The 21,851-nt window shown below is 43.0% G+C and overlaps 1 protein-coding gene and 1 long non-coding RNA gene across 7 annotated transcripts; one reads left to right on the top strand and one right to left on the bottom strand.

The window, feature by feature from the left end:
• Positions 1 to 456: 456 nt before the first annotated feature.
• On the bottom strand, positions 457 to 19,188 carry pfkpa (phosphofructokinase, platelet a). Of its 6 annotated transcripts, XM_083677279.1 has the most exons (23): positions 18,971 to 19,188; positions 16,389 to 16,462; positions 15,614 to 15,691; positions 15,098 to 15,287; positions 14,491 to 14,656; positions 14,358 to 14,402; positions 14,130 to 14,238; positions 13,693 to 13,788; positions 13,268 to 13,363; positions 12,512 to 12,604; positions 11,822 to 11,947; positions 11,349 to 11,413; positions 10,902 to 10,971; positions 9,874 to 10,020; positions 8,632 to 8,702; positions 8,311 to 8,398; positions 5,474 to 5,626; positions 4,455 to 4,619; positions 4,072 to 4,133; positions 3,559 to 3,670; positions 3,287 to 3,386; positions 2,289 to 2,394; positions 457 to 1,256 (listed from the first exon to the last, which is right to left on the bottom strand). In XM_083677279.1, the coding sequence occupies exons 1-23, from the start codon at positions 19,062 to 19,064 to the stop codon at positions 1,100 to 1,102; spliced, it is 2,463 nt and encodes an 820-aa protein (XP_083533405.1). In that variant the 5' UTR covers positions 19,065 to 19,188; the 3' UTR covers positions 457 to 1,099. The 6 variants fall into 6 exon arrangements, with proteins under 6 accessions (XP_083533405.1, XP_083533407.1, XP_083533406.1 ...); XM_083677281.1 differs by lacking the exon at positions 13,693 to 13,788; XM_083677280.1 differs by lacking the exon at positions 14,358 to 14,402.
• LOC310809833 lies at positions 15,258 to 21,679 on the top strand. Its single transcript, XR_014554413.1, has 3 exons — positions 15,258 to 15,319; positions 20,297 to 20,437; positions 21,386 to 21,679. It is a non-coding gene; the product is annotated as an uncharacterized lncRNA (long non-coding RNA).
• Positions 21,680 to 21,851: the final 172 nt, after the last annotated feature.

The raw sequence follows: 21,851 nt of genomic DNA, 5'->3' as shown, positions 1-21,851 counted from the left end.
TAAGCGGGTACACACACCCAACACACACAGATGTGATTTACCTTAATAATCAGTCACCAAGCTCTGAAATGGCCCTGAATGTAATAGGTAACAGTAATATTGTAATATTGATGCCTGAGCAAAACTCAGGCATCAGCTACACTGCAAGGTGCTACTGTATGACGGTACTGAGTGAATAGGATAGGGCTTTACTGCCATCTGCTGCTTCAAAAAAGAAAACGACTTGTATAGAAATACGACATACATCTTATTGATCTGAGTATCTTAAAATGCTAGTATAATATATTTCAAATAAGCACACTCCATTTCAAATATTTTCTTTCCTAATTTAGAGAAGAGATTGTTTAAATAAAAGTATACGTGAGTGCACAGAGTGAATTGTGCTCATACTGTATGGTTTCAGTTAGGTTGTAAATACATGATTATATGACGATGCGAAAAAACGCTATGATTCGGATCCTTTGAATTGTCATCTTTAATATTTATTTTGTGGGAAATGAACTTACACATTTAAATGAATGGTCATTACAACTGACTCCTACTATTGGTAGTGTCTACGAACGATTAGTATAACATATCTATGTTAAATACCCAAATGAACATATTAAAATAAAACAGATATCTTGCAATGTATAACACAGCAAACAGTGCTCTTGTAATGGGATTGTATTGCGTCAGTCTCCCAGGTACATACGTTCAACCTCACCCAGGCGAAGCTACAGTACAGTCGTATCTATTCTCCGGCCTATTCTGGAAGCAGACTTCAGGTTGGGGATAGAAAGTGCAATTCTAACACGACGGTGACAACACAGCCAAGGTGACAGTTATGGGGACAAGACAGACAGGTTGTCACCAGCGTGTGGGCAGGTGTGTGTGTGAGAACAGACAGGAGCCGAGAGTTAGGCTGGAGAGGCTCTTGATGTGACAACCCCTACTATGTGTCAGTTTGTAAAGAAACAAAAAGGGTGACTTTTACAAGGCGACAGAGGACAGAAAATGAACACAGGTGCCGCTACTTGACCAACAGAGGACATAAGCTGTTATTGGTGCTCTTTTAAGCTAAGGGGTACACACTGAACCATAGGAGCTCCGTAGAGGCTCATATGGCAGCAGAGACGTCCGACTCTTTGGGCCGGTTGCGGATCACATGCTCCAGCTGGCCCGAGTCGGACACATCAAAGCTGGTCTTGTACTTGGCCAGAATCTTCATCAGGGGACGCAGCTTCAGCCACCACTGTTCCTTAGGAATCCTGTGGCTGCAAGTGGAGGGGTGAGGGGAGAGGGAAGTTGCAGAATTTTAGATGATAGCTATAATGACACAGGTTTAACACATCCAGGGGCTGGTAGGGCTTTAGTGCTGGTGCGAGATATACAATCACATGACATGTATTTTGATGATGTCTGAAGGGAATATAGGTTGGATATTACAGCAGGAAGGGGTAACAGTGAAATGAGTAAGATTGTATACTCAAATACAGGTTTTTAGATGTTGGGAAATATGACTCCTGCAGGCAATAACAGTATACACAACCATAAAACCTCATTTCCACTAGAGTTGGGCAGGTATCAGAATTCTCAAACTGGTATACCTTCCTGCCAAAATACCTGCTACACCGGTAATACCATTTTGACCGGTAATGACCATAGATACAGGGGGACATTTCTAAATTAAGATTACATGTATTGAATAGGGGAGTGAAAGTGTCTGCAATCTTTGTTGATTCTCTTGTGATTGGATCCTTGCTATTTTCAGTGGTTGGTCTTGAGCCAGGTACCCTGTCCCTCCCAAATTAAACACCTATTCATCTCTGCATAATTCTCATAAATTCAAGCAAGACACAACCCCTAGAGTCCCGTCGGATTCCAGCTGAATCAAATCGGAGCATGGCCTCTCTCTCTCTCTCTCTGTCTCTCTCTCTCTCTCTCTCTCTGGCTACCATAGCGGGCTCAAAATCTTCCACAGCGTCGCTGATCACACCTTGCACGTTGCATATGCCACACAAGGACCCTGGGATTCAATGCAAATGAGCATTACCTGCATTTCACCTCTGCCCACTTACACAGACTCAGTAAATTCCCACAGACTGGTAAATTCCCAGTAGCATGACTAGGTCTGCCACAGGTACAGTATTTAGCGATATGCCCTGTCTCAGCTCAGTTTATATAGACAAAAGTACAGCCAGACTACTTGGATTTAGTTGGAAATGTCTCTGTGTAAACAGGGGTGTTGAATGTAAACACAGACGAAACGTCAGGTGTAGGTGTAGGTCAGGTGAAAGGTGACTTACACAAAGTCGGTTTCATCCTTCAGCTGTACGACAGGCTGGAACACCAGGGCTCTGCGACGCATCCCCAGCAGACAGCACGTATCCTCCGTGTTGGCAAACACTCTCCCTGCATAGCAACGTAAACTGTCTGTCAGATCACTCTCTCACACACACCCTCACGCACGCACACACGCACACATTCGCGCGCACGCATGTCACTTCCTCCCAGGCTCTGAGGAAACTCCTTCCTCACCAGACCCTGACAGGACAGACGCACACACATAAGCGTGCACACACACACACACACACACACACAGTCTATTTTTCCAGTAAATATTAAATCATGTTATGTTTTGTGTTTTTTAGAAAGTGTGGGAATGTTACCACAGTGCTGACTACTGTACATGAATCAATGGGAGCACTTGAGTGGGATGGTGAAACACCAGGCTTTTCAGAACCTCCAGATACTAAAAGCACCACTACACACTATACACGAAAGGCTACTGTGGAATGAAGGGGAGATGGGGAGATGGATCTACGTATGTCTAATGGAGTAGATGGTCATGGAGCCAGCATCAATGAACAAAAGGATTTACCTTCATCTTATGTCATCCATGTGCACAGGAAAAATAGACAAAAAACAGAAAGCAACATCATTTCTTAACTGTATCCTTCCTGCAGAAACTATAGTGAAGTATAAAACAACAGTCACTACCACTATCTTATCAAGCAGTACGTGTCAAAATATCTTCATGTGTGTTCACTCTGGTCTTGACACATAAACAATGAACATGAATAAATAAATGAAGCAGCTGGAAATGTCCGTTCCGCTTTTTGACACATTGATGGATGTGTGTGTACAGTAAACAGAATGTTACTGTGCTGCGTATTGAAAAATAAAAGCACCCAAAGGGTTATTGAATGACTCCATGAAGGACCGAGTTAAAGGACTGCTTCACAATCATGTCTCTGAGGGGTCTGGAGATCTACTGTCATTACAACTGCAGTTTTCACTGTACCTTGTCTGAACGTCTCATTCAGTTTCTTGGTGATCCATTGCATAGCTTTGGCTGAGATTTTGGTTCCAAAGTTACGGTCAAATGGAGATGGTGCCCCTCCCTTTTAGAAGAAGCAGAGCGATTATGTACATGTGCTCTCTTCCACGCAAATATCCTTACATCAACAATGTTTAATTCAAGTCAACACAAACAAACGAATCAGATCAATCATCTTGTTGAATCTGTCTCCTCAACATCATAACAAAGAGAGGTCTCTTTACAGTGGTCCCTACCTGCTGCATGTGGCCCAACACGTTCTTCCTGCAGTCAAACACTCCCCTTCCTTCCTCAGAGTACAGCTGGTAGATGAAGTCTGTTGTGTAGTTCTCATTACTGTTCTCGTTTCTGCAAATAGCAGAACGTCAGTTGTGAAGTCCAACTGATGCTAAGACTTCTGACAGTTATTAGACAACATGGCTGCAGGGCACAGGATGCTGTTCTATCACATTACATCAATCTGCTCAAGTTGAAGCTCCTGAACTCAGAGCAGGGCCAATACATTTCCAGGGTAAACCAGGGACTTGAAACACTGAATGTACTGTTGTATGTCCATCCAAGGTGATACTTCAAAACCTCCTCCTGACTAGCTAGTTAGCTGAATCTTTCACACAGTATGGTTCAAAGATGATTAATTGCTGATGATGTCGGATGTCTACTGCACATCAATAGTGTGTTTGACCATGTTCTGAGTCCAAACTGATAGTCTCTAACAGAGCCCATAGAAGTGAGGGAAGGGCATACGTTACCTCAGGACCAATCCTCTTTGAATGCTTCCTTTCATCTTCTCTGTCAAGTGCTCAACATTGGACTGAAAGACATGATTGAGGAGTCATGACTGTGCCTCCCCTTGGCCAGCAGATGTCATGCTTGCTCCATGTAAGGATTTATACATACAGGTCCCAGATAAACTCTTTTCAATACTGTGGAATTTTAACATTAAACTTGGACAAGATATAATGCTAGCCACCTAGCTTAGCTAAACAAAAGTTTGGGTCATGACAGTCATGTCAGCTGTTATAGTTGCTTAGGAGGACATATTTGGTATCATGTATCATTTAGTGTGGGTACATCATTAAGTGTTGGCATTATGATGGAAGTTGAAGTGAAGGGCGTCTCTGTAGGTTATCACCTGAAGGTCTCTGATGTCAAAGGGTTCTTCGTAGATGTAGGCAGCGTCTGCCCCAGCAGCCAGCCCCCCCACGCTGGCCAGGTACCCACAGTACCCACCCATGGTCTCTATGATGAACACACGACGCTTGGTCCCACTGGCTGACTGCTTGATGCGGTCACATGTCTGACCACACACACACAGACACACAGACACACAGACACACAGACAGACAGACAGACAGACAGACAGACAGACAGACAGACAGACAGACAGACAGACAGACAGACAGACAGACAGACAGACAGACAGACAGACAGACAGACAGACAGACAGACACACACACACACACACACACACACACACAGACAGACACACACACACACACACACACACACACACACACACAGTTAGCACATAGAGATTAATCTGAGGTGCCACAAATACCTTGATATTGTTTAAAAAAGTTACCCAATAAACAATTTTTTTCCAGGCAGACTAACTTGAGTACACGAAATGCCTTCTCTTATCATTCACTATCACTAATCTAAGTGATCACTTATCACTAAGTTAGGAATTCTTGGAATATTTATATTGCATGGTGTATCAGTGTCTACATTTAAAGTTCCCATGGAAACTCAGGCCTCTTGATAATACAGTAAATGACTCCTCGTAGAATGACCTCCACACTCTTTACTGAGCGGTTATGTAACAGGTCAGTATGTAACAGGCCAGGACAACTTGCTACACTCAACATTCAGGCCTGTTTATTCACAAATGTTGCATGAAAGACTGTGGTCCTGTAGGAAGATACAAAGCACACAAACTGGTTAACTTATTACATGAACGACTGTACAAAAATGTGCAGTGTTATATTGGTGGCATATCAATTGTTATGTTCAATTGTTCATTTACACATTGTTAAGGGAAATAAAACATACATCAGAAGTATGTTTTCTATAGATAAGGATGTATTATACATTTCAAATAACATCTTAACCTCTACATAATACAAGCCTTGGGTGGAGTTTCTCCCTTACCTCCACGATGGCATTGAGTGCCGTGTCTGCACCAATACTAAGGTCAGTGCCCGGCACATTGTTACTAATGGTGGCAGGCAGCATACACATCGGGATGCAAAACTCCTCAAAGCTGGCCCGAGCCTCATACAGCTGCAGCAGACACTCAAGCGCCTAAAGCGGCAATACAAACGTGTTAGAACCACCGGGGGGTACACTTCTGACTGAGAGACAACCTCTCACATCGAGCGTACCCTGCCATTCCGGCTCTTTCCGTGTGATAGTGGCTATGGCTTCCCATTGGCAGAGAGAAGGGTGGGGGAGGGAAGATACGGTGGAGGGAAAGAAGGAAAAAGGGAAAAGAGGAGGGGCGACTGGAGACTTGAGGGCTGGGAGGACGGGTCACTCCACAGGGGAAGACTTTGGCGAGGCAGAAGTGTGTGTGACGTTCGCAGCTCAATGTGGTGACACTGCACTCGGATGTACGTCAGCCAATCTGCACGACGGCTGGAGGTGGGGAACACAGGCAGCAGGACAGGCACTGGTGAAGTCCGCAAACAGGGGATGAGGATGGTGGGAGACTGAGATGAAGGACTAAAGATAGTGGCCAAGCCTGAGCTAGACTGGACATCTGCTTCACGATTGATTGAACAACTTGCTGTTGTTTCTAGATGCAATATGTGTGTGATGCTGTACTTAACTGCTCTCATGCTTTACATACCTTTGAGAACGTGTAACCCCACTGGTTACTATAGCTACTGCAAACTCATGGTGGATAAGCACTCACTGAGATTTTTTGCCTGTAAGCCCACATCTGTATAACATATCATTTTAAGACTGAAACATTACATAGATCAGTTCAAAACAATACATTGTGGACATGCGACTCAATAGCAATATGTATCAATGTGTTATTACAGAGATGATGTTAGCAGTCAGCTAACTCTTCTACAATAATTGACTATTTCATGACTACAAAATGTTAGTAAGTGCACATAGGGTTAGTGTGTGCTACTGAGCAGTGTTAAGCCTGAATGTTGACCACTCATCTTTGTTAATGAGGTAGGGACACACACAGTCAAAGGGGGCAGGCTGAGCAAACATGGCGGCCAGGACACAATGGTACGTCACAGCATGCCTCCATGTCGTCAGTCACTTACCTGGGCGACATGAGCTCGGCTTTGGCTTTACCAGTCACACCTTACAGTCCAGAGACTCAGGGACCATCTGTCTGTCTGTCTGTCTGTCTGTCTGTCTAGCCACGATGTGTGATGCGTGCTTATCCGTTAGTTAGAGCTGAGGGAAATGTTCAACATCTGACCGAAGAATGGACTACGGTTGTTAATTGAGCCAGAATGTCAGTCATGATGTTATTGAACCAATGCTGTTACAGAAAGTACTGTAAGTATGTTGATAGGAAATACACCCCTGTGACAACCTTAATTAAAGGCACTTCATTAAGTGTAGTATCATAGTGTCATAGTAGCATATTATTTTTTCTATTCATCATATTGCCCTCTCTACTGAATGTAACCTTTAGCCTTGTCTGGCTGTGATTGCTGATTGGCTGAAGCTGGTAAATTAAAGGCCGAGCGGTTGGTCGGTACAGGAGGTGGCACTTATGTGATTGGCTGGCTGGCCGTGCGACGTGGCTACTCTTGCCAGCCTCACTTACATCAGTGATGGCGTTCAGAGCTGTGTCTGCGCCAATGCTGAGATCTGAACCCGGCACATTGTTGGAGACAGTGGCAGGGACCATGACCATGGGCACACAGAACTCGTCATATTTCCCGCGGGCGGTTAACAATTCCATCAGTCCCAGGTAGGCCTGCAGGGCAGAGCCAAGGGCTTTAGTGGCTGCTGTTGCTACTAGGGGAGAGACATGAAAGGGTGCCAAGGGGAGAGCCAGGTCTATCACAACGGACAGCATGAAACAGACAGGTACCACTCCATACACATACACACACTTCCTTCATATCAAGTTGCACGCACACATAACACACTCACAACACATAGCACACACGCACGCACGCACACACTCACTCACTCACTCACTCACACACACAGACACAGACACAGACACAGACACAGACACAGACACAGACACAGACACACACACACACACACACACACACACACACACACACACACACACACACACACACACACACACACACACACACACACACACACACACACACACACACACACACACACACACACACACACACATAAAGAATAGGTGGTAAGCCCCTACACAGAAGTGCGTGAAATGGCTTGAGATAAGCAGATGTTCTCTGTTTTTCATGGGGGCCAAATGATCATTTTTTTATCATTTTGAGAGTTGGTTCACTTTTCATTTTACTGTTTTGAATGCCACAACTGGAGGATCTACTTTAACTTTGGGTGAATTGAGACATTACAAAACAAAAAAATGAACAATGAACCAGTTTCACATTCACTGATTATACATTTGCAACACTAAGTGCCAGAGAAATTAATATGTGCATGACTAAGCAATGAAAGCATGTGGGTATACTCTGAAACTACAAAGGAGCAAATTGATGGAAAGGGTTGGCAAAATAAACATAACAGTGTTCTCAATCATTTACATAATATTAACATAATACTATACTATACAAATGCAGATATATACTGTATATATACACTGTAATAACAATTTTGACATTATTTTTAACTAAGTGTGTAAAATATTTCCATATTTGGTCATTAAATGTTGCACAATGTGAAATACGTGCATACTGTAATTCCAAATGAAAGCTCCAAGTTCATGAGTAAAATAAATATGGAAGCTACAGTATATAACATTTACGAAGAGTAAAAACTGATTTACATACCTCAAATCCCCCAATAACTAGCAATGCATTAATGTTATGTTGTCGCATCTGCTCAGCAATTTTTTCAACATGATTTGCAGGAAGTGTTCTGGAGAAGACATAAAAAATTGGAATCAATAAATCCTTGCCAAACAATAATCACAAACACAGACATAGGATCACAAATTTGGATTACTGACTTGACGTGCATAAAAACATTGATAGCAATAACTAACGATATCAGTACATTTTAGTGGGTCGTGAAAACGATGGATGGAGTCTTGGTTTCACTATTTCACTGTATCCTGTGTGGTATGTGAGCATTTTCAATGGTGACGCTACCGTTTAGTCCCCAACAGAGATCCGCCTTGGCCTGTCCATCCTCCAACATCTGCCCATTTGATCTCTTTTATCTGAGGGCACAACAGCACATGTAAGGGAATACCTCTCAGAGGGTTAGGGTTGGGGTTATGGTTAGTTATGTTCAGCTGGTAGGGAATATCATAAATTCAGTGCATGTTTACCACTATTGTATATTTGTTATATGACAGATTTTTGGTTATGCAGGAACAATGGTGGGAGTGTTTCTACATCGGTCTATGACATCAACAATAGCTGACTCAATAACTGAAGAGAGGTACAGTGAGCAATACTGTCTCCTACACCAGAGCTTCATCAGTGGAACAAACGGAATTGTGTGGCACGCAGCAGCCGGAAAGCGAGGGCACTGTCTTTAGAGATGGTGTAACCTGACTTCAACTGACTGTTCATAGTTCTCTAAAACACCCGGGAAGGGAATGTAATGATAGTGATGACAGTGAAATACAGCTCAGGGCAACTGGGCTACTGGGCTACTGGGTTTTTAGTGTGCAAATGTTCTGATTAAAGTCTGCACGTTACTGCACTCTGTGAGTTATGATTCAAAAGACTGAGACTGATAATGTGACTCTTTGGACCAGAGGAAGAAGACCGGCATAGCTAGTTTTACATGAGATGGTACAAACAATCAGAACTAGGTTTGATTTAATTTAAGACAAAGGTGGCAACTTCCATTGACACTGGCTTTCATGGAAAACAATTCAACTTTGTTTCATTTTCATATCTAGTCACCTCAATCATAATATGTCTGACTTTTTCCCCTGTTTGTGAACTTCAAAGACCTGTGTGTCGGTTACATTGCCCCCTGTCAGTGCAGAGTGGTACTCCATTAACCTGTGCAGGGAGGGAATATCTGTAACAGTAATTGGTTTACAGTAATCCGAGCCGATAATCCTTCTGTCAAAAAATAGTCGATGGGTAAAGGTGAAGCAGCTGTCAAACTGTAATCTAGCTAGACATGCCTCTCCTTGCCTCTGTCTCATGCTTCCCCCAATCACATTTTTCTCAGTATATTTAGTACCACAAGACGATAAAAAATAAATGAATGAAATAAATGATTTTGTTGGCTAAATCATTTCGTGTACAGGCAGGTATGTACCCTACCGTATGTGACTGAACCTTTGATGGTGAATATGACCACTTAAAATGACTTCCATGTAGATCAGTGAATATGACATCTCCCAAAGAGTAGTGAGGAGAACACACCTGTCCCTTGTAGAATCCTTCAAACCCGTCATTGACAGCAAACATCTTGTGTCCCTCTGAGATGCCCACCCTAACAGCGGAGCGCACAGCTGCGTTCATGCCAGCCGCGGGGGCGCCCACGTTCAGCACAGCCACGTTGAAGTTACTCTGCAAGGGGAACGGTCAGAGAGAGAACACCGTCACACCGTGGCTGTGTTACTAAATGTCGCTAGTGCACTGTAAGTCAACATGTCACACTGTAACAGTGTATCAGTGTAACATTCAGTCTTTGTTCACAGTGTCAAAGGCACTCACCAAGCCCGCAAACTGCTACAGTGCAACACAGTCAATATGTTACTTTCTCAATCACACAGTAAGATGTCTCTGTTGCTGTAGTTCACTCATTCCCTGCCCTACATGAACACCTCAGCCCTTCCACTCTGGCCCTCATCGATTAGCTGGGGTCCTAGAGCTCCAACAGTTGTGGTTCTGAGTGGAGCAGGTCAGGATGCAGACAGGGAATTCATACATGTGTTCTGGCCCATGTGTCCATTCATGGTCTCATGCTGGGCCAGGCCTAGGCATCTGACCCTGCTAGCTCAAGCAGAGGTACATCACAAGGCTTAAAGCCTGCCTGGGTCAGAACAGTAGTCAGCTAGTGTTCCCCCAGGTTTCTAGCTCTGGGCTACATGAGCTTAAAGTGAATGTCAGGTACTGTAATTACTTCCTGCAGAGATGTTTATGAACACTTACAGCACTGTAGAGTCATTATAATGTGCCATTTATAATTCAGGTTACCACCAGGGTTAATTAACAATGACTCACTTGGAAGTTATAATTTCTCAGACATATTATGATGCCATGTGAGAGGATTTCAAGAGTTGATTATCCCATTGGCTACTCTATTTTAGGAGCAGTCAGGGCGGACAAAATGAATATTATCAACAAAGGACATTATGTGGCACTGGCAGTTGTGTGGCAAATAAATATCATCAATCATAGATCGGTGGGATGTTAACTTTGAGTCATCGAGATCTGGATTCACTTACTTTTGGGAGTTCTGATTCTGGTTTACGGTGAGCCAGGAGTTTGTAAGTCCTCAGATTGTTTTCAAAACTCCTATAGAAACACAAATATAGCAATATGAAAAAGTATTTGCAACACAAAGTTCAGTAATCAACACAAACTGTAAACAAACGTGTGTGTACAGGACCACAGACAACCACGTTATCTTAGCATTCTCTTAGTACAGAGTACTGAGTTATTTCCTTTTGCTACTGTATTTGTAATTGTAAAGGGGATATCCTCCCTCCAAATTCATAAACTTCAGTGAGCTGACGTAACACTGTGATCTAATTTCCGGCCTGAGGAGACTCTTTCTCCCCACCACATCTCTGTCTGTGTCAGATACAATCACGTGTCCTAGCATGAGCCTGGGGAACAGCAGGGTCACTGTCCCTCATCAGTCACACTGTGCTGCTGTCTGTAGTCTGTACCTGCCGCGCAGCTTCACTGCTTCCTCAAACTTCTTCTCATCCATGGCCTTCTGGACCTCCTGAGTCTGTGGGAGAAAAGTACATTCACATGGATTTTCTACAGGATTTCTATTGTTATCCAATAATAATTCAGTCAATCTGACCAATGAATCCCAGGAGATACTAGCGTGTTGTGAGTGTAGCATATGAACTCGAAAAAAATATTCCAAGCAACAGAGCTTCTTTGTGTGGCTGAGTGAGCAAGCCAATATTACATCATCATTGTGTGGACAATAATAACCAATCCGCCAAATGCATTGGATAATGATTAAGCAAAAATGACTCACTCAGAGAACAAAACATCACTCATCCCACTGACACAACGCGCTGTGTCTCTCATCAGTTCTTCCTCTCCTTCCTCCACTACAGCCTAGACAGGCTGTATGGTGATTCAGTGTTGAGTGTGGTGTTTGGAGAGGCCTTCAGGTACCTACCATCTGAACACACTCCATAAGAGGCAGGCGCACCGACTGGTTACCACACAGAGAGACCACGCAGGCTGGTGTGTTGGCCGTGGTCTCCAACAGAGCCAGGACGGCCTCTACGCCCATACGACTGGCCTAAAGAGGACGGACACACACACACACGCACACATACACACACACACACAGACACAGACAGACACACGTACACACACACACACACACACACACACACACACACAGACACACACACGCACACACATACACACACATACACACACACAGACAGACACAGACATACACACACAGACACACACACACACACACACACACACACACACATACACACAGACACAGACACACACACACACACACAATCTGGTCATGTCATTCTGTCACATGGAGGATTATCTCTTCCTCTCTCAGATGTTTTTGTCTCTTTGTCTAACTGTATTTCTCGCTCTCTCACTCTCTTCCTATTTTTCATAATTTAGGATAGAGGCACAATTGGAGAGCGCTACAGCCATAGCGGATTAACCTCTCTCTGTGATAGAGAAATCCATCAGTGCATGTGCCATGGTACCAAATCTGTTAATATGCTTAACCTAAAACCAAGTGTTTTCCTCCCCTGGCCTGGTGAGTGCATGGCATAAACAGGATTACTGGGGAGGGCTGTAGAGAAGAGCAGAGAAGAATACCTACCAGGATACGGTCAAAGGCAGAGGGAGTTCCTCCTCTCTGGACATGACCCAGGATTGTCACACGAGTGTCGAACCCCAGGCATCTGACAACAAGCTGGGACATACATATCAACATATGAGCAATATTTAAAAGTATTTGGGGACATGTTTTGTAATGTAATTCCAAGTATTATTGCTGTACAGTGTGTAGACAAGTTTTACGTATTGTATACAAACACATGCTTCCATACAAAGACAGACATCACTATCACAGGCTTTAGCTGAGGAAAAGAGAAACAGCAATGCACATGCATACCATCCTTGTTTTCGGTCATGTTAGTGGGGTCTTTTGGTTATGTTAGAGAGGTCTTTATAGGTTGCACTGAGCACATTAGATCCAAAGGAAAGGATATTCAGGCACGAGCTGGTTTAAATGCTTTGCATGTATGTCTGTCAAACTCCTGCAGGACACCCATCACCCATCATGAGGTGTTATATTCTGTTGAAAGGTGCTATACAGTATGTGTGGACATTAATCTTCAGAATTTATAATAATAACTATCTATGGTATACTGTATCTGGTACGGTAGCATCAGATGAGCTGGTAGAGGAGAAAGCAGGTGATCAAGTCAGAGAGCTGGAGAAGTGGGTAAAGCTGCCCGACCACAAAGTGTGTGTGAGCATTCCAGAGGGCACAGCGAGAGAGTGAAGCCACACCAAGGGCAGTAGAGGTCTTTGCAGTCTGAGCTCAAGACCTGACATTCTGTACTGTACTTACATCCTTAACATGGTCTGTGGTTATGGGCTTGTTGTTACAATCAATCGCCCCCTCGGCTATTATTATGATATTCAGCCTTTTCATTCCTGCTCGGTTCTATATGAGGGTAAAAGACACATGGCAGAAAACTAAAACACAGGTTTCACATGGGTTCTCAAAAGACTGAGGCCAACGGTGTAAATAGTCTGCAGACCCAGAGAATGTGCTGATTATTATTATTTAGACAAACTACAGTACGGTCCACATAGTTTTGTTTGCACAGCCTTAATTGCAATTTCCTGACTACTTTATTGCTTACAATCTTGGTGACAATAAAGACCATGCCACCAACCACAATGCCCTACTCTCATACGCCAGCTGACTGTTTTAACACCGTTGGGCCTCAGTGCTTTTGGTTTCCCTTGACAGCACACTCAGGTACTCACGTCCTTCACAAGGCTAGAAGTTATAGCTTTCCCATGTCTGTCAATGGCTCCCTCAGCAACTATGATTATGTTCAACCTTGAACCTCTGGATCGAGTCTGGACCATAAAACACAGTCATTTCCAAACATACGCCATAGTACATCAACATAATGCTACCTGCAGGTCGCATAGTATCTGAAATTAATGTGTTATGTATATGTGACACTGGACAGAGCAAATCCCCTTATTGATAAACAGCATTTCATTACACAAGGGCTAATTTCTTCGAAATATCTACTATTGACAACAAATAAAGTAGCAGTAGCACAACCAAATAGTGTAACAACACTGTTAACTGTTGTAGACAGAGCAGGCAGGCCAGCCCTAGTGACTGTAGATAGTTGAGATACAGTGGAGAGATTTTGTGAGGTTAAACATGAGGTGAGAAGATACATTACCGCCGACAGTTTCTGACACATCTTGTCCTCCCAGCCGTCCTCAGGGGGCATTTCAGGAATCAGCACCCAGTCGGCCCCACAGGCCAGGGCACTCACCAGGGCCAGGTACCTGGACACACACACCAGGGTCATATACCTGCCCTGGTGTACAGCATACAACAGGGCACTACGATGGACTGTTAGCATTGTCAGTTGACAGTTAAATGAGCCATAAAGTTAGCAACTTACCCACAATGCCTTCCCATGACCTCCAACACGAATGTCCTCTGGTGACTGAAAGACATAGTGAGATGGTGAATATAAAAATAGACTGTGTAACTGTGCTAACTCAAAAAGACTAAGCCAGGATAATATTCCTAACCTCTGGGCAGTGGTCATGATTGCATCCACCACCTCGATGATTCTGTGCAGGGCGGAGTCAGTTCCGATTGTCATGTCAGTGCCACAGAAGTCGTTGTCAATGGATCCCACCATACCCACGATGTGCAGGGCTGAGTACTTCTGAACAGCATCTTCTTCAATCAAGCCTGTGACCGAGTTTAATACCATTATTAGCCTCTATTGAAACAATCAATTCTCTTTAAAGTGTTGTGGCTTTATTCTGATGCGTGAAACACAGTCAGGCACAAGTCTAAGAAACAAAAGAGCAATCACTTTTACATGAGAACATAATGTCCCACGGTCAGAGGTTTAGCATTACAGGACAAATCCTTTCAGATAAAAGCATTTATTTTGGGATTCCTCATTTGCCCTGTTCTAGCAAGCTCACAATGGATTAAGTTAGCAGGGGAGGTTTTCAGGTGTACAGTATGCAGTATCTTACAGTATCACATGGTGGCCTGTAAGGCTATTCAACCTGCCATACCAAAAATGACACTCCCACTCATTTCCAAGTTTGCTCCCTGTTATTCTCTCTCTGCAAGACCCTTTTCTTTCACCCCTTTGTCCTGCTCATGTCCTGTCCCCACCTTGCTGGACCAGTTCTCCCAGTAAGCCGCTCCACTCCTCCCTGAAGAGGTTGGCTCCCGTGAGGCTGCCGTCCCCTCCAATCACACACAGGTTGGTGATGCCACGCTCCACCAGGTTGTTGGCTGCCTTCAGGCGCCCCTCGTGGGACCGGAACTCTTTGCACCGAGCGCTGCCGATGACAGTGCCACCCTGGCACGACACGACACGACACGGACACAGATGTGAGATGATACTTACTATCTATGATAAGTTGTGGAATATTTAATGATAAGTTAAATGTGTTTTGTGATCATTTTCTATTGCATCATCAAGGTGCTAATAATATACTATATGTCAGAGCTATGTAATAACTGTAATAATCAATATAAAGTTATGGCCATGTACTCCTCTTCTTTATGTAAGCCATGCTAGACTGTACAGTACTGTAGCATTGGCTATGGTAACAATGAACCACAAATAGTATCATAGTCAATTTTGTTGGTTGTGCGTGGGCATCATTTCTTTGCTGTACTCACCACTTGTAACATGCTGGAGACACTTTCCCATGAGGCCTCTATTATGTTGTCTCCACCATCTACCATACCCTGGTATCCCTGTAGGTGAAGCAGACATACATCACACACACAATGAATGAGTCCACAATTAAGATTGAATACATCTAAGCTGGCAAGCTGCTTGTATGAACCATTATCTCCAAGCGGTATCATGGCAGGGCATCAAATTGCAAATGTCAAAGTTATTAGATTCGTCAAACTGTACAATCTGTACAAACTGTGCAAACAATGGCAGCCCAGAACACAAAACTCAGGCTGAGGGTTTAGAAATCTGTTTCTACTGACATGAGGGCCAAACTGATTACAGTACCTGCATGGAGGGAAATGCATGCAAGCTCTCTGTGAACGCCTTCAGTCAGTTGCATAGTCAGTTGCCACCAACATACATAACTGAGATAGAATCAGCAGGCATTTTTTAACCTGCTGCCCTGGAATTGTCTGTAAGGAAAGCTAAGCCCTTTTATAAGTTTGAGAATATGCAGGATACACAAAGAGTGTCAGAGCGTTTATTTGTGTGCAGTATGCTTGCCAATAGATGAGCTGACTCCAGAGACTACAATGTTATATAAACGGCAATGGGGGAGGGGAGTGTAGTGTGTTAAATTGGAGTCGATTGTTAAGCGTTGTTCATCTTCTACATTGACTGTGAGCCAGAACAGAACAGAGTTCTGCATACTTTCAGCTCAGAGTGCGTGGGCATGGTGTTAAGAAAGGTCCACGATTGTAAGAGACTCACCTCACGAATGAAGTAAACTTTGGCTCCCACGTAGATTCCCATTCGGACAACTGCCCGGACAGCAGCATTCATTCCTAGCCAAAAGAAACATTTAAAGATGTCACACTCTCTTTAAATGGACACTTAATATCAACATTAACATATCAACTGCATAATATTTACCGGCCCTTTAATGTTATGTCATGAAACAGTTGATATAGAGACAGGAGAACTTAGCCTTATGGTCACACCATATGATTACAGTGAATACAATTAAGCTGTGGGTCTTGCTCAATGTAGATTGTTGTGCTTTTATCACCATGAAAAAGTGTGTGCGTGTGCGTGTGCGTGTGCGTGTGTGTGAGTGTGTGTGTGTGGGTGTGTGTGTGCGTGTGTGCACGTTCCTGTGGGTGTGAAGTCCTCTACTACTGCAGAACTCACTGCCATGTTTGGCAAAATCCTCCCACATAGTCTGACAGTTATTCGGTCTCTTTTGAGAGAACTTGGGAGATGCTGTTCTGTGCCCTGAATGCTAATGTCAAGTAAACCCAGACAGAATAAAACAAATGGCTAATGGTTTGGACCAGGCAGGTCCTTGGACCTGGAGTGACTGGAGGAGGCATAAACAATAGAATAAAGGTCTGGTGTCCTGGTGATCTCCAAATTCAAACTGTGTAGTAGCTAAGCTCTGACGCTGTTACTAGGCAACACACTCAGCAAACGACCTCCACAATACAGTAAATAATTAAAATTAAATAAAAGAACACAGAGTGCCCCTTCGAAATAAACAGCATGAACCAAATGTAGGCCCACACTACTCTTACATAATTACAAATGTTGGCCTCGTTTGGGCATGATCATCAGAAGGGATCAGCTGTTGTATTGTCACTTTACAAGACAGGCAATGGTCCATTTTCTGTTATGTTACCACATTTGAGTGAATAGCCCTGTAAACCATCTAAGCACAGCACACTGCTATAGTAAGCTACTGCGCTGACATTCTGATGCTGACTATGTTCCTGTCATGCATGGCCTGAGTTGTTTTAAGACAGACTGAATGCATTCTGATCCTCCAGCTGGCTGATGTGGGGCCTAGCAGAAGCCCTCCAATGAGGCAGACGCCATTGGAATGGCATTGTAAAGCCTTTCACAGAAGATTGATCAATGCACTCCTGCCCTGAGTCAGAGGCAACCTGATTGACCATCAAGCATAAATCTACTGCTGCAGTGTTGCCCTCTGCCCAAGGCAGCAAAGGCATTCCAAATACTGTCGGCTAGTTATGCAATGTGATGTGAGTGTGCAAAGAATAGACTATTGGATGTCAGACAGTAAATATGGCAGCTCTAGATCATATCATGAATACTACTTAATCCTCCCTTCTCTGGATATATGACTTAGACTTACTTCAAAATCTTTCAGTAAGATTTTACTTGTCATCTTACTTCTGTGAGAGAGGTCATTGTTCTGCGACTAGGAAAAATGACTGGATGCATTAACAAAACATTCCCTGAAGGCATATCTTCCCTAAAGTTCATTGGCACCCTAATTGAGGTCCTAATGGCTCTGCTTTAATATCACCCCCTCTTTTTCAATGGTAGCCTACACCTCTTGCACTGGTTGTTAAAGGAGTTGTTACAGTGTAACAGCTGAACTGATTGAATCACTTATTGAACACTCCTGCAGTGACAGGAGATCACATGACCAGGGGTTTCCTCCTCTGATGCTGTGATGACTACTGCAACTCCTCACGTAGGCAACATCATTTTTAGGCTCAGAGGATGGGTATCCCTAATATATAAGGATTACACTGTTTATTTCGACATTGTCATGGTCAAAACATACACCAATTGATAAATAACCCATGTCTGTGCGTGCTTTGTGAAATAATTAGCTATATGCATTGTAGTTTATTTTATTTCTATGTGAGAAAATGCGCATGACTTCCTGGTTGAGTTATGTCGCCTGTCCTATATTTCTAACATTCATCTTCACACCTTCATTCAAGACAATCTCTTTACATAATTAGACGTACAGGAACCATGCCGACAAGTCTTTGAGAAAGATCACATGAACAGACTATAACTCCGCAATGCAGTGGCAGGGATAATATGAGAAGAAATCCGCGCACCAGCACACCATTGCACCCGGTGTAGCAGATCAATATAGCCTATCCTAACCTAACACAATATGAGTGTCAGTCACTTCCATACCCTAAAAAGAAAAAAACAATTGACGATGTAATGAAAGACCAAACAACGATGTCTGCATGTAAAACTATGTTGGAAGATGTGTTTCATCTTGACGGTTGTCTATGTGGCTGACTAGTGGTGAGAAAATGCACTCATATAAATAGCCAGTTAGCTAGCCAGCTAGCCGCAGTATGGCTTACTGAGCCTGTGATCACCTGTATTTCACAGATTTGCTTATTTCAGTTTTAATCATTGTATCAAAACTAGATAGCTATTTGATTCATATATTCATTGTAAAAAGTTATATGTTTCGTTTACATTTTAGTGGGTGCTTTTCGCCCTCTACGCCGGGCCTTCTCCACTGATACAATGTCACAGAGTACATTCTGTCGCTGTCATCTGTCACACAGTACCTTGAGCATCCCCTCCGCTCGTGAGCACTGCGATGGCTTTCCCCGCTCCTGAGAGATTCTCAAAGAAGAATTTCTTGGTGTCTGGCTGCGCCATCTTCACTTCTTACAATGTTTATTAAATCTAAATGAATAATTGCGCACCAACAGATAAATCTAAACAGTATAAAATTGTGCCGGTGATGGAGGGCTAAAATCGTCCGGCCCCTTTCCTCTCTCCCTGCCCGTGCCCGCTATCCGCTATCCGCTATCCCCGCCTGTCTGTGTTTCGCATCTCGTCGGCAATTTGCATAGTGACGCTTATGTGATGAATTGACAGTCGCAACCTCCAATAAGCTGATGCCTCACGTATACACGCCGAGTATTTAGACCAATCGGAGGCATTGTGGTTGGATAGTTTGGTAAGGTGATAAAGTGGGAGGGACACATCATCAGCTCAACATTGTCGGCCTACTGGCCGTGTATGAAACGGTATGGTGGTGAAGGACAGGCCACTTGATCAGCCACAGTTCATATATTGTTTTGTGTCTATGCTAACAATTCAGAAACACAGAACTTTTGTTTTTGTCTTCTTGGTACACCCACAGATGCAGCCAAACAATAATGTAGTCATACAGTTCCATGTAATGCTTGATATCTGGTGGCGTTCTAAAACCCTTCTTTATCGTGTTTGTCCTCATACAGTTGCGTGGATATCCTTGAGTCAAATACCTATTTGGACTGTATTACATTTGTGTGTGTGTGTGTGTGTGTGTGTGTGTGTGTGTGTGTGTGTGTGTGTGTGTGTGTGTGTGTGTGTGTGTGAGAGAGAGAGAGAGAGGGGGGGGGGAGAGAGAGAGAGAGAGAGAGAGAGAGGGAGAGAGAGAGGGAGAGAGAGAGGGAGAGGGAGAGGGAGGATCCTGATTAGCTGCAGTTCTGCCAGCTTGTGTAAGCAGCCCAACACAACCTCTTTGGTAAAACTATTTCTGCACCCTCGAGCGGAGTCTAGAGTAGCAGGACAATTTGTAGATATGCTTCTGGCCATATTGTGGCCCAAGTCACAAACATCCACTGACTGGGCCACAAAGAGATCTTTAACTTTGCCGTTGTTTGATGTCCTTATTAGTCAGTAGATGGAAATGTATGACATTTATATACTTTGTGTAATATTTGCGTATCCAAATTAGAAAAGTATGTATCAGACAATGTCAATGGACCCAAACACACCAATGAATAATGCTTCAACAATCTTAATGCACATATTTTTATTTGATAAATAGGTATTTGTAAAATGTTTTCAAAAAAAAATAAAAAATACATTTGGATGGAATGGTGATCAATTTTTTTCAGGCTGGTTGATCAGTCATCATCGTCGTAGTCCTCTTACGGTGCGGTTCTCAAGTCTCTGAAGGATCTCTCTGACTGTGACATTGACAATCTCCCAAGCACATCGCAAATGGTCCTGAGAGTGTGACAAACCCAGAGACAGAGGTACATGTATTTACATACAGTGCATTGGGTAGAGAATTGAAAACACACTGCTATCTGTATGATACAGCAGGTGTAGGCTTAGCCACATTTGTGATATTAAGATTGTTGGATATTAACATCCCACATTGAATATGTAGGCTTCTCAGCAATAATTTTGACTGATAATATTGTGTTGCTGACCTTTTTGTGGTTGAGGAATGCCTCCAATTTGTTGAAGCATACAACCACTGGCTCATGGTCTGAATTGGAGAGCTGATGTGCCTACAGTACAGTGATACATAATGTCAAGTCACTTCAAACAAGAAGAAAACATTGTTTTAATATGTGATATAAATATATATATATATATATATATATATATATATATATATATATATATATATATATATATAGTGGCATACATTATATGAATGCAGAGATACAACAGAAAAGTTATTCACTCACACAAGATGTTAGCCTCTGCTGTGCTAAGCCCAATTTCTCCATGAAGTTGTGAGAGTGCGGATTTTCCTGGTACATGGACTCTGCCTTGTTCATGATGTCAGAAATAAGTATTTCATTGTGTTCCATCTGTTTAAAACAGAGGGCAGTTCACACTCCATGTCTGTCTAATTTTGATAATAGTAACATACAGCTGCATTTCACATGCAAAATGCACTTTTTATTGTAAGTTCAGAGACAAATCAATTCAATTCACATGCAAGTATTTTGAGGACAATCTGAACCTGTGTCTTACCTTACTGAGCATCAGTTGAGGATCACAGAGGCTCGCCTTGTCAAAGTGATGCACACACTCATGGGCGATTTTACTGCTCTAATATACGAGACAAAATACATCAGGTTGATTAATGAATGAATGAATGAATGTGATAAGGAAGAGTTCTGAATATATTTGTAGCAAGTATTGTGTGTGCATTGTATATTTACCAAGCTGTTTATGCTCTGCAGGAGATCATCCCATCTGATAAGCTGAATGCACTCTTTTTGGGCCTGGAGAAGGCTTATAAGAGTGCAGATGATAAACACTTTTATCCAACACATGATCCCTGAAATAATGGAAATAAAGAATTAGACAGATTATTAGACAGTATAATGATATATGCAATGAAAAAACATGTTTCAACATGTTACATTGATATCTATCACTTAAAATTATAAAACACATTATGATTATTGTTAAGTTGAATGTTAGTTACCTCAGCGAAGATGTCCTTTTGCAGCTGTAATATGAGTTGTCTTGCTGGTGTTCCTTGAATTAGATGATGATTACTTTGTGATGCTCGTCTTTGCAAGGCCATGGTACTTTTATACCAAAGTGATGCTGTTTCTGGGATGCCACACCTGTCATTGGGCTTACACAAAGTGAAACTGCACTTACTATACTGCAACCGTTGTGGAAATCCCACTTTGACGC

The sequence above is a fragment of the Argentina silus genome (genome assembly GCF_951799395.1).
Source record: "Argentina silus genome assembly, chromosome: 1".
Lineage (NCBI taxonomy): Eukaryota > Metazoa > Chordata > Actinopteri > Argentiniformes > Argentinidae > Argentina > Argentina silus.
Note: the sequence above shows the minus strand (reverse complement) of the source record. Positions and strands in the feature narration are given on the sequence as shown.

What these genes read in the sequence shown, in the direction of transcription:
- pfkpa (XM_083677279.1), bottom strand. Translation starts at nt 19,064, where the DNA reads ATGGCGCAGCCAGACACCAAGAAATTCTTCTTTGAGAATCTCTCAGGA. An exon ending in CTTCTAGCCTTGTGAAGGAC is followed by an intron (nt 13,364 to 13,692) that starts GTGAGTACCTGA and finishes ACCCTCATATAG; the next exon opens with AACCGAGCAGGAATGAAAAG. An exon ending in TTGACATCAGAGACCTTCAG is followed by an intron (nt 4,134 to 4,454) that starts GTGATAACCTAC and finishes CATGTCTTTCAG; the next exon opens with TCCAATGTTGAGCACTTGAC.